The following is a 13,791-nucleotide window of genomic DNA, read 5'->3' as shown; positions in this document are numbered from 1 at the left end:
TCTGTTTCACTTGGAGTGAGAGTGTCTCACCTTTTTCAACTGAGATTTTCAGTACAAAATAGATTTTTTTATTGTTTATGAGTATGGCTGTCAAGGAAAAATTTGAAGAACATCCAGGTTTTTTTACATTCCAAATATGAGGAATGTATTATTAGGAATGTTATTATTAGGAAGTTGGGATTACTACCATTAGGTACTAATGTCACTAGGCAGTAATCTTCTTTATTAGAAAATGGGAAACTTAGTAATAGCTTTTCTCTTTTAAGACTGTAGATAGAATCCAATTCACATAAATATTAAAGTGTGGATATTATGTAAGATAATATATTTGTATGAATATATGTATTAATTTATGAGAACAGGGACACGAATTTAATAGCATAAAAAGGTGATGATGCATTGTAGGTTTTGTCTTTTTTTATGGTTTTAGTTCTTTATGACATAAGTTCATTTTTCTGAAGGAGGAAATCAACAATAGAATGTTGACTGTATTGTGTAGCTCTAATATGTTTTAATACTGACCCCTAGTGACAGAATTCTATTTGTGAGCTAATGTGCTTCAAGGTAAAGGGATGGTTTTGAGTTTTTTGGGTTGTGCAGTTATTTTTTTGCGTTAGCATCCACGTCTACACCATGTAAAATATAGTTATCTCAGGCCAAGAACAGGTTCCTCTTTTTTATTTCTCTTACTCTATATCCATATTGTGGGAGGAACTGTATTTAAAAAAAAAAAAAAAAAAAAGACAACGAAGTCATTACCCACCACCTAAGAGCTCACAAGCTTTTCCCTGCAAGTTACATCTTGACTTCCATTGAAAACTGCAAAATATTTAATGACAAATTTCTCCCTTGGCAGAAAAGCTAAGTCCTGTGCCTGAGATGTCACTCAGAAATGGGCTCCCATTAAGACTTAAGCTCACATCAGATGACAGATACACAACCCATGGACATGGGTCTGTACCCTGCTGGCAGTCAAAAATCTTTCATACAGCCAGCTGGTGTATTTTTCTCTTAGATTGGGAAGGTGTGGCTGCATGGGAAAGTCCTTCTGTAGGCTCAGAGACTCTTTACTGTTTTCTTCCCAGTAGACTTCTTTTTTCATTAAAAAAAAAAATGTCATGCATTCTCCTAGGGTTTGGGTGGGTTTTTTTTTTGTTGTTGTTGTTGTGGTTTTTTGGGGGGGTTTTTTTGGGGTTTTTTTTTGTTTGGTTTGGGTTTTGGGGGGTTTTTGGTTTGTTTGTTTGTTTTCCTTTGGTTGTTGTTTTTAACTTTAGGGTTATATTCAAGACAAAGACCAATATAGAACATTTATCTCTAACACAGATCTCATGTCGCCACATCCTAAAGTGCATGGAAACCTAAGTAGGTCCAAAATAGTTTCAGACAGAACACTTCTGATCTGGGATGAGGATAACTACATAGAAATTTTATTCCTTGTAGATACTGCAGAATCTTTTGGCCTGTTTGTACAACCCTACTTTCAAAGCCTTGCACTATGATCACTGTTTATCTTAGCTGTGGACAGCTGCAACTTCACTTAGAGCATGTTTGTTGTCACCTGTAACTTCCCATGATGGATTTCTATGGGATCAGGTGAAAACTGTCCCTTCCTGGGTGGATACTCCTAAGCCTGGGAGAGAAAACTTTCTTTGTGTAGTGGCACAAGTACCATGATTACTCTTGAGTGTGTATCCTTGCAATGTCATTCAGTGATATGCACTGAGATAAATTATGCCTTTTATGAATTAAAAGTGGCAAGGGTTATTCTACATATAAGTAAGTATTTCAGACAAATGTATTGGTGCTTTTGTATGCACACTTTCTTTGTAGTAGATTTCTAAATTAAATTATTTAAGTGTATATTTTAACTTATTTTAAGTAAGTGAAATTGTTTACTTGTTTATTTAAAATGTGAAGTTGTTTTTTTGAACTAAGGAAATTTTTCTGTGAGAAAATTTCAGGGTTATGACTGACCATGCAAGCTTAATTCTTCCCTGCTGTGAATATAACCTGTGCACTGACTATGGCATGTTGGCCACTTGGACTGTCATCCGGTAAAAATAGGGTTTCACAAGTAACTTTAACATTTTGACATACAACCTTAGTAATTTTATCATAATACAATCATATATGTGTATTTTCTTAGAGATGTAATTTAAAGAGACAAAGCTAAAAGCAGAAATTTCTGCACCCTAAATCATTGTAAGAGCTTGAGCTTGTAGCAAGGCAAAACAGACAGCTGCCATTTGAGATATATTCACAGTTGTCCAGAAAAGAGTTATCCAGAAGTGAAAGCTGAAGTTCACAACCCAAAGTACTGTGTGTAGAGACTGACTTGGCACAGCTCTTTTATCTTTCCTCAGCTGGTGCTCCCAAAAAAGAAGAACTACAGGATCTTCCAGGAGCCAAAAGGGTTTCTATTGTTGAATTTTAAGCTTTCCACATAATAGTGGAAATAACAGAAATTCTTTAGCAAGACTGCAAATATTATTATAACTCAAAGTCTCAGGCATCAGGAACAGAAAATTCACTACCAATGCTCCTGTAATATTTTAAATTATGTATACTACAGTTTTAGAACTGAGATGTATATAACTTCGTCAGATGAGTTCAATGATAGACATTAGAAGATCTCTGTGAATTGCTAGATAAGAGTCAGGTATTACAGTCTCTGCTAACCCAGACAGTTTAAGCCTTTATTGCATCCAGACTGTGAGGTTTATTAAGTTTTGGGTGTATTACAGTTTTACCAAGATACTTGTCATTAGAAAATAGGAATAGAGGCTTCAGTTCCGGAAATGAAAAATTAATATATGGTTTGTTGATATCGTCAATATTTTTATTGGAGCACAAAGGGCCCCCAGATTGTAGATCAGAGTCTCTTGTGCTAGATTCCCTTACTCAGAATAAACATACTGACATTAATCTCCCTTGTCTAGTGAAGAAAACAGAAGTAATATTAGTCTTTAAATAAAATACGAGTGACTATTTACAACAGTCAATTGCTTTTGAAAATAATTAAATCACAAAGTGAAATTTTTGATAAGAAGACATTTATTGGATGTGATTATTCTGATGGCATAACAAGGCTAATGAAGAATCTGAATACATTTAAGGAATAAAAAATGAAGCTATTTCTTGATGCTTTTTCAAACTACTGGTTATGATATTCTTTCTCAGACAGAAATTGCATAAGAGAGATGGATCAAAAATACCTTGTGTGAAAAAGAAGTCATATGATTTAACACAGATAGAGTTGATTTTAAAAAATGTGTGTAATTAGATGCATAATTCTTATGCATAATTTACATGCAATTATGTATGAAAATGAGCTATGCACAGGCATAAATGGCTAGCTAAGCACCTCACACACAATCACAGTAATTTTGCACAGAAATTAAACATGCAGTTGCAAACACATTTGAAAAAAATGAAGTCCAGTGAGGAGGAAAAATTTGAATTTTTTCTGAGCAGAAATGCTGTTAAATCCTCAGTCAGGAAGGGGTGAGTAAACAGCATAGAAGTGAATAAAAATATAATTGATTATAAACCAGTTGATGTTAAGTCATGGTATAAGAAACAAAACCAAACATAATTTACCATTTTTATGAAGTGTCAATCTCACTAGTGTAAATTTAGTACAATCCTGAGTAAACAGTGGTGTCAAGCTGTACAGCTCTTCTCCTCTCTCCCCCCTCCCCCAGAGGTTGTTTAGGTTGGGGGTTTGAGGGGCACTCTCAATGTTTTCTGGCAGCTCTTTGAACACTCTGAGTTGCTTTCTCCCTAAGGCTAGATTTTCTCTTCAGGAAGAAAAGCTAGCTGGACCATTCCTGATGCTCTAAGTAAATAATCTGTTATTTTTCTTGTCATGGCTAGAAGGTTTGGTCACAGAGCAGAGCTTTTATGGTCCTATGATGCTACAAAGTGGTGGTTCTTGCTGCAGAGTGCTTATAGTACTAAAAATAAAATGAAGTATAAAAACCCCACGGGATTTTAATAAAATTTTTACTGCTGATTGTTTTCACGACACACTCCCACTATCTGAGCTTTTCTCCTGTACCCCAGACAACTAAAGCAACAAAATACTCACTTCAGTGACATTCATACACATCTCCAAAATGTCTGTTAAAATAAAAGTTTGTATTGTGAAGATTTAGGTAATGATTTTGTTGTCAACTTTTAATTTATTTTTGCAGTAAAAGCAGTAAAGAAAATGTTTGGTTTTCCTCAGTCTCTCAGCATTTATTCTTTGAGTCTTGTATTATCTCTTAGAGAATTTTATAAAAATAAATATACATTACAATATATATTTAAAATTAATTAAATATTTATTATATATTTTTATTATATTTATTATACAAAATTTATTCTATAAAATAAATTAAATATTTTTTATATAAAATTTTAATCCCAATGACAGCTGAAAAAATATTTTAGCTATTCTTGAATACAGTAATTTGAATCCAATTGTAATCAGAATTTTACTGTTTCACTAAAGAGCATGCTTAGGGTCCTTAGGGTACTTGGACTGTGTATACATTGATAAAGGTAAATGCCTAACCCTGCTAGGTTAGGCATTCTAAGGATCATAATATGTGCTTATAATTTATACCATTTCAAGTATTTTAACTTTAATTTAAACTCTGCAATTCCTACACTTGTTTTGTCTTTTTTTTTTCCTTCCTGTTTGTGGTTCAGAATGGGCAGCTTCCACTTTTGAGGAAAAAATGGTGATGTGGCAAATGTAACATCCTTTTTTTTCCTTCTCTTGTTGTCTTCTTTCCTTTTTTCTAACCTCTTTTCTACTTGTTTAGGAAAGTATGTATTTTGAATATATACAAAACATGGAGGAAAAAACTTGTGAATTTATTTAATTTACTCCTTTTCCACATCAAAAAGTGTATACTTCTTTTCAGCTAAACCAAGGCTCACTTCTTCCTTGAAGATGGAAGCTTCTGTAGTGGAAGCACTGATAAATTGCAGTCTCAGTAGGATGTGTCCGAAGGAGAATCTTCTGGAGGCAGGGAGAGTCTAGTGCTGATCTGCATTAAGCAAAGACAGAGCTGGTAAAAGCATTCTCTGACTTTTGTTGCCACATAATAAAAAAATTCACAGTGCATGTCTCTGCCCAAGATAAAAGGGAATAAGGACCTTCGTGGTTAGTGTTGTGGTATTTCAGCACCTTTAACTTAACCATGTTCATCTTCTCAGCTCCCTTCTGAGGTCAGGTGCTGTGGCCCAGGGTGACAGTGCTATTCCTGTACTCTCCAGAGGCCTGTGGAGTAGGAGTGGGTTGGATTCCCCATTCCTCCTTCTGTGTGCATCTCTGTTACCAGGACACAGCACTGGCCTCAGATGTTCATGCCCTCTTAAAAACTTCTTCTCAAAGGTATTAGTTACCTTCAGCTCTTGTTACCAGCCATTGTCACTTGCCTTGTGCTCAGACGTGCTACTTGATTCAACTATATGCATGAAAGTGGGATTCAAAACGAATCTGCGCAGAAGTAGAACACAGGATAGAAATAAATATGTATGATCTTCTAAATCAGTGGTTCTCAACCTTTTTGAAGTTGAGTGGCACTTGAGAAAATTGGCTGTGTTCTGTACCTTGCTGAGGTCAGCTCTGAGCTCATGAGGAGCTGTCACCTTGCTCTTTTGTTAAGTGCTTGTGTACTTGCTGGTTTTATGGAAATTTTTGTAAATCTGCTTATGATGTGAGCAACGTCATTCAGTGCTGTGTATCATTCTGTAGACAGTCTGTTAGGGATTATATGTTTACTAGGAGCTCCTGTGGGAGAATATGTGTATTCTTGGGTGTAGTATAGGAATAGTAAGTCCTGTACTTACTGCAGAAATATTTGATATACTACACCTGTGAGATGCAGTGCTGCACTTTACGAGTAGTGAATCTGTCCCATAAATCCTGGAACTTCTGTGTATCCACTGTAAAGGAGAAACTGCTTGATTTTGCTTTTGGTTTTTTTTTCCTTCCTGGGTAAAGTGTGTGTGCATGCACTGCATGATGCAGTAAATCTGATAGCTCCTGGACACACCTCACTGTGTGCAGCTGTGTGTGTATGGTGGGTCTCACCCAAGCTGTGCCAGCAGGTACCTCATGGCATTGTTACACGTGCTGTTAATGGGATGTTTTCCAGCAGGCCTGTGATAAATGTGGTGTACAGCTCATTCTTACATGTGCAATCAGCATGTCCAGATACTCTTCACATACAGCAACGAGCTACAACAGTCTTGAAGCTGAAAATTTGGATAAAAGGTTCATGGGCAAGATAAGACAGTATTAACCAAAGAAGTATAGTAGCCTTACCTAAGTAAAAAACCCAAAAAAACAACAAAAAAAAAAAAAAAAAAAAGCCACCCAACAAATAAAACACTTTCAGCTCTTCTTGATCTGGTCAAGTAGGAAAGGGGAAGGAGGATACACAAAGGGAAATCCAGCTACTTGAAGGAAGACAGAGGGGTGCAGTGTGAGACATCTGAAAACATTGGATTTACTTCTGAATAGAGAGCAAAGTGTTTGCATTAAAGTTATTGGTGCTCCAGGAGAGTTAATTAGGCAACACCAAACTGACCCTGTATCTTAATGCTGCACCTTCAGTCCCTAGATTGCTGCTTTCCCCCTGATTTTCTAAACAAGTAACTGTTGTCTGCCTGCCAGATAATGTTAGGTCCATGCTCCAGCACTGCTTGTGAGCTGCCACTGCCTTGCACCTGAGGCAGAGATGAGAGTAACAAATCCTATTAGGCTCTGCTCATCCATCCAGGTATGCTCAGGAGCATCTGTATCCCTCTCTCTGACCATGTGGAGATACTTGCACTAAGATGAGTTCTCAGTAAGACCTACATCATGTTGCCTATGTATTGGGATTATTTGAATAATTATTATTAATGGCACAGGTTGGCATGTATTCTATTTTCTGTCTTGTTTGCATAGAAGTCTGACTGTCAGCATTCCTCATGGATTTTTTGTTTGTTATCAATGCCAGCAGTCTTTGGTAGTATAGCAGTTTCTTTTATATGTGATAGTTGTAAGCTTGGTTTATTTTCTGTGAAAGTTATCCAAATATTAGTCAAATTTTGGTATAGTACTGTTACAGTAAAGGCTTTTCACATACAGATATCTTTTATTACTGCGTTCACAGACATTCAGCAGAATTGATATAAAGTGTAAACTCATTATTTGAAGATTTTTTAATGGTTTTCATGTAGACAACATGTATTAATAGATGGTATAAAAAGAACTTGCAGTGAAAATTCAACTTGCCATCTGTGCATTCTCATTTCTAACAATATTGCCAACTTTTGTTTAGCAAACATATTAGCCTTAAGTAAAATTATATATCCTCTAGTAGTACAGCTCCTTACACCTTCTGCTGTCTCATGCTCAAATTTGCTATTTCATTAATAATGCTTCTTCAGCTGATTTTTTTTTCCCTTGACTGCTCTCTAACCTAAATCTATGAGATTCTCCTTAGAAAAAATCCCAACCATCTTCCTCAATATTATTTAAAATAACATTAACATATATTGAAATAACAATAAAATAATATATTATTTTGCATGTCTGTCTTAGGACTTGTCCACAGGAGCATTTGTTCCAGCACTGCTGAGGGGCAGAACCCTTCAGCCATTTGTGCAATATTACCTGGGAACAGAGGGACTAGGTAAACTGGATCTGCTGTTGATAGACTAGATGATCTGGATACTCTGTTCACTATAATCCTCATTAGTAGTGCTAGAATGTTTATGGGGAGAGGTGGTAAGAGGCTGCAGAAGCATTTGCCTGGAACTAAAGATACTGAAATTCTGCACCTTTGAAAAGATGCAGGGTTTAACTCACTCATTCAATACCTCAGAAAGAATCCATGTCCTTGTAAGTTAAAGAATCCATAAGTTTGTGACTTGGTTGTTTGCTGAGATTGTGCCTCTTGAACTTCTCATTGTGAGTCACATAGAAATCATGCACACACACATTTATATGTACAGATGCCCACATATGTATATATGTAAACCTTGAATTGTAATACTAATTTAGTTGGTAAAAACAGCATACTAAGAAGAAAAAATGGTCCTAAAATAACAATTTTTTTTTCCCCTTTTTCATTTTGCTAGTGTTATAGCTGAGTCTGAAGGAATTGTGCCAGTAATGAACACCTTGAATGCCCAGAGAGATGGAGCCATTTCCAATGCCATTGCAGTGCTAACAAATCTGTCCCTGCAAGAGCCATCCCGTGTCAGTATCCAGAGCCATGGCATCATGAGTGCCCTTGTGGGGCCACTGCGCTCAACCAACAGCCAAGTGCAGAGCAAAGCAGCGTTTGCTGTGGCTGCCTTTGGTTGTGATGCTGATGCACGAACTGAGGTAAAACTACTCTTTGGGGTTGTGTTTGGTAATGATGTTTCTAGATCTGAGGTGGGACTTATATTAACAGATTCTGAACTAATCAGAATCTGTTGTGTCTGACCTACAAGTCGTGAGATTTCTATGTAGTTACTTATTTTTGTGATACCTGTTCTGCTAAATATAGCTCAGTTTTTTAGATTTTGGAAAGGGTTTTCTTTAACTTGAATTTTCACTACTGTCTTTGCTTGCACCAAATTAATGTTTTGCAGCTTTTCAGTGACTTCAATGAGCTTTAACCAGGGCTATATCTTGATCTGTATATTTAGAAGCATTAAACATCAAGGTTTCTTTCAGCTGCAACTGTCGGCTGAACTTTGAAGATGGGAAGTTCAGTCCTCTTTACTCTCCCTCAGTGTTCTCTTGCCCATTTTCAAGGCCTGAACAGCAATGTCTGACCTTGATTAATGAGATATTGGGTGTGCATGGAGTAAATGTATTTCAGACAAAACTCAAAATATAATTAATCCTTTGATCAGTGACATCCAGCAAGTTGAACTCTTTGCTGTTTATGAATTGGTCATAGTATTTTATTCTCATAAATAAGAATGATGCTATGTGCATTCATAAATCATAAGCTGGGGTTTTCTCATGGGTCAAAGCTATTAATTAGGACATGAATAAGGGGCATAGATAATTAATCTACCTCTTTCAGTGCCCTTAAAATGTCTTTCTCTTCAAAAATCCAAATGAGCAATATTTCCTCCAGCATGTATAGGAAAGATACTGTAGCACACAAGAGAATAGGATGTTAATAAGATTGTCATACCTACAATACAAATTCAAATGTATTGTGATGTAAATTAGTTGCTAGGAGGCACCAGAACACAGAAAACGCTGTGTAACTCTCTGTGGCAGTCTTGGGTTGCATCGTCTCTTTGGGTTCCACACTGCAGCCTAATAACTGAAAAGCAGAGCAGAGCCAGAAGGGATTTCTGCCTTGTACCACTCTTGAAGCTCCAGCCTATGCAGACTTCACAGAAACACAGAATCCCCATAAATGCCTTTTTTCAGCCCAGTGTAGCTTTTCTGCAAAGCTTGAATGATTTGGGAGGTGAATTTCACAGACTATTCTTGCTGGGATAGATGAAATATGTAAGTGGAAATGTTTTCACTTTTTTAATAGTTAAGGAATGTAGGTGGGCTGGGACCACTCGTTGAATTGCTGCATTCTAAGAATGAAGAAGTCAGAAGAAATGCCTGTTGGGCTGTTATGGTCTGTGGAAGTGATGAACTAACTGCTGTTGAACTGTGCAGGCTAGGGTGAGTAGAAATAGTATCAAAAGTCAAAAGAAATTTTTTGATGAGAAATCTCAATTTAAGTCAATCTTTGCATAGTTATAGCAAAATAACAAAGCTTTCTGATAACCTGAAACTACTTTTGCACCACATTTGTTATGGATGAAATGGTATTGATTTTAAGGAATAAAATCTTCTGACAAAATATAAGCTTGTTAAGAGAACTGTCTAGAATTATAAAACATTTATTGTTTCTGTGACTGAATTAGGCTTTATATTGAAGATAACTTGTATCACTCAATATTAGGGACTACAATGCCCCATACATCGGAAAATGAAATAAAGGTTTCAGACTAAATTTAATATACAGTAAATTGTACTTAGTACACACAGGCTAGATTTGATTTAAAAGCTTCAGTTAACTGCAGATGTGCTGAAGTGTCATGGAAAAGTGGCTCTGTTTTATTCTTTCTTAGGGACTCCCAGGTCCATATATTAATATCCGAATTTCAAAAGCTGGTTTAGGTTATAAGAATTATGACACGGGACTCCTCAGACAAGGCGACTCTTTAGTTACTGTTAAATTAAAATTTTTGTAATTGCCCTGCTCCCTCTGCTGGGCACTTCTCTGGTGACTGCACAGATACTTTAAATCCATCTATGAGGAAATTTCAGAGACTCACAGAAATTCGGATCAAGAGGAGACCTCAAAGGTGATATTATCCATCTATCCTAGCGTAAGGCTGATTAAGGTACACTGACATATTTTGGCTTGGATAAATTTGGATAAATATTGATCCTGCAGGAGTTTCACAACTTTCTGAGGTAACCTGTTGCAATGCTGGAATATCCTTACAGTTAGAAGGGGTTTCGCATTTTTAAATATCCCTTAAAACCAGTCATGTTGTCCTGCTTTCGGTGAGATTGAATAACCACTTTTTATAGGAATTTAACTCACTGAATTTTCTCATTTTTCATGTCCCTCCTGTTTCTTTTTTCATGACAAAGTAAAAATGCTAGACAAGTTTTGTTTGTATCATTTCATCACACATCGCTGAATTTCTCTAATTTTTTATGTCATTTTGAAGTAGCATCTCCCAGCCTGGATGAGGTACTTCAGGTGAGGTCATACCACCATCAAATAAAGCTCAGTAATTATTTTCTCTTTCCCGCATATGGCACTGTTCTTATGTAATGCCTTTTAGTGACAGTATTCAAGCAGGACTCCAATTTATATGTCCTTTAAGTTTGACAGCATATTACTGACAGTAATACATTAAGCATAGTTTTCAACTACTCAAGCACTACTTCATGTTATTTTCACGTAGATCTTATTTCCTTGACCTGCTCATGAGTATGCAAGTAGGAATAAATAAAAAGACTTATAAAAGTCAAAACATGTCTCAAATCAGCTCATATCTCACATCTATGTCTTCTGCCTATATGTTAAGTTAATTACCCTATTGCAGCATGGATTAGACTGACTTTGGCAAATTGATTCTTGACAAATACGTAATGGCTATTTCTCATCTCTTGTTGCTTGCCTACCAATGGTTTAGTAATTTGATGTGGTGTTTGGACACTGAAATTTGGCTGAATGATCTCTATTATGATTTCCTTGTTCATAGTTTTTTTCAAAACTAGATAGTATCTTTGCCCTTCTCCACTCTCCAGCCATCTAGCCTAGAATTTTCCAATACAATTATAAATAGTTCCAGTGCTGTATTTGCAAATTCATAGAGTGTATGAGGTAAGTGTCCTCAGGGACTGCTAACCTTTTCTCCTCAAACTTATCCTAGACATTTTAAGACTATTGTTTGTACCTCCCTGTTAATATTACTGCCAGGCATCTGCTTGAAACCTTTCTATGAAAACTGAAGCAAAAAAGGCATCAGACACTTCAGTCTCTTCTGTGCCATCTGAGTTTTCTTCCCACATTGAGTAATAGACCTACATTTTTCTCTCTAACTTGTAGCACGTGAAACATTTAGTTTTGTTTCTTTTTGAATACTTATGTCTCACTTTGCCTGTTCATCTTTCGGGTTTGTCCCTTACTTTTTTTATGTTGTTGGAAATGTCAATGTTTCCATTTCTGTTTGATTCCTGGCTTTTTTGGTGGGTTTTTTTGTTTGTTTGTTTGTTTTGTTTTTTGGGGTTTTTTGTTTGTTTGTTTTTTGCTTTTCAACTCTTTATGGAATTTTTGGTGTAGCTGTTTTATTTGTCTGGTTTTGGCTTATCTTTCTTCCATGTGAGGGTAATTGTGCCTGTAATGTCATTTAATTTAGACCCTGCTGTACACATTTTACCTACCTTTCTTTATTCATTTTCCCCTTTAAAATTGTTCCTTGTGTTACTTGCTGATTATCTGCAATATGCTGTAGATATACAGCCTGAACTGCTCTTCCACTATCTTCCCCCACTTCTCTCTTCTGGAAGAAAAGGATGTCATCTGCCTTGCCTGAAAAATTTGTTCTCTGGAATTCATCTGAATTCATCCCTTCAGACGTCTACATGTAGATGTCCACAGCTGAGGCTCCCTGTGTAGTTCACAGAAATATATATTTATATATAGTGTATATATAAAATTGATTCCTTGGGACATGAAGAATATCTGCACGTGTGCATAGTCACATACAGATATTTGAATATGTACTCTTACACAAACATGAGAATACATAATATTTTTTTCCTGGTGTTTTTTTCATTGCTGAACAGTCTTAGAACTATGGTATGTAATGTTTTCCTGATTCAGTTTTCTTTATTTACTTATTGATGTTTTCCTAAGTTTTTCAGGTCAAAAGTTGTAACTTTATGGGTTTCAGCACTAGAAAAAGCTTAGGAAATTTATTCCTGTCCTCCCATGTCCCCATGTTACTATTTGTTTTTATGTCCATGTTGCAAAAATCCTGCCATTCTGGTGGTGTTGGTACAACTTGTGTTTCCATGCTTGTTCATGTTTAGCAAATATCTGTGAGCTGGGCTCCCCAAAACAGAGTAACAGTGCTGGACCAGAAGGATTCACACATTGCATAATGCACAACTGAATCTGCAAATTGCCTTGCAGCTGAAAAGAGAGGGAGAGAGGTTGCTGGACTGTATCATATGGTTGGCTCTGATAATTATTCCTTTTACATGTTTTTTCTCCCAAGTTCTCCATGGTGCTCTATAACATCCTTCTAGATAAAAGATTGTGGCATCCTGTCTGCATTTCTTTAGGTAGCATTTAACTACCTAAAGGAATTGTTTTTGCTTTTGAGCGCTGCACGGTGCTGTGCAGCACAGCCACTCCTTGCTGGCCCAGAGGACACAGGATCAGCACTTGGAAGTGAATCTATCTATTGGTAATGCTGAAAACCCTAAGCTGTATAATAACATTTAATTAGTATTTAATGATGAATGAGCCTTTGTATTTTATTTATCAGTGCTTTAGACATCCTAGAAGAAATTAATCTGTCAACAAAGCGTAAAAATAAGTTTAGTGAAGCTGCTCTGGAAAAGCTACTTGATAACAATCTTTCCCAAAAGTACAGTCGGATGGGATATTTATCATCAAGTAATATCATTACTAACGGATTCTATGATTGTGGTCAGGTAAGCTATTCTCAACAAATTATTTAGAAAGAGTAACATTTTCCTCTTAATTTAGAAAGAGGATTGTAGCAACAGCCAAACTCTGGCTACAGAAAATACTTTGTTTTTTCTTGTCCTGAAATTTCACAGCTGTTACACAGATCTCCTTTGATTATCTTTCTTAATGAATGAAATCATCTTCGTGGTAATCCCTAGTTGTGACCTTCCCAATCCTATCTGAGCTGTTCAGACCCTTCCAGATCCTTTCTCACACTTCAGTTCTTCTGGTCTCTTTCCCTGCACTATACTTAATGCTGACTTGACATTGTATGATCTATGGACATTTTGTTTGTTAATTTTTACATAAGGAAGCAAAGAGTTCATATTTTCACCTCAGTCATGACCAAAGAAGTGTTTGTGTATAAAGACTGACTCCAATATCACATATTAGTGCTGTGCTCAATTTAAATCTGAGAAGGACTTTTGAAAATACCCAGATAAATTAGAAATATCAGTCTTACTGACAGTCAGTGAAATACTGTTCCTAAAGCACTTGGTTGCTT

The 13,791-nt window shown here is 36.2% G+C and overlaps 1 protein-coding gene across 6 annotated transcripts in view; it reads left to right on the top strand.

Moving 5' to 3' along the window:
* ARMC3 (armadillo repeat containing 3) overlaps window positions 1–13,791 on the top strand; it is a 62,994-nt gene that overhangs the window by 34,993 nt on the left and 14,210 nt on the right. For all 6 annotated transcript variants that reach the window (XM_032746641.3, XM_030264523.4, XM_030264525.4 and 3 more), the window contains 3 exons: window positions 8,131–8,380; window positions 9,546–9,682; window positions 13,081–13,249. In XM_032746641.3, coding sequence (XP_032602532.3) covers window positions 8,131–8,380; window positions 9,546–9,682; window positions 13,081–13,249 — 556 coding nt within the window. The remainder of the gene's footprint in view (window positions 1–8,130; window positions 8,381–9,545; window positions 9,683–13,080; window positions 13,250–13,791) is intronic.

This window comes from Taeniopygia guttata, chromosome 2 (assembly GCF_048771995.1).
Source record: "Taeniopygia guttata chromosome 2, bTaeGut7.mat, whole genome shotgun sequence".
Taxonomy (NCBI): domain Eukaryota; kingdom Metazoa; phylum Chordata; class Aves; order Passeriformes; family Estrildidae; genus Taeniopygia; species Taeniopygia guttata.
This window is presented reverse-complemented; position numbering and strand designations above follow the sequence as displayed.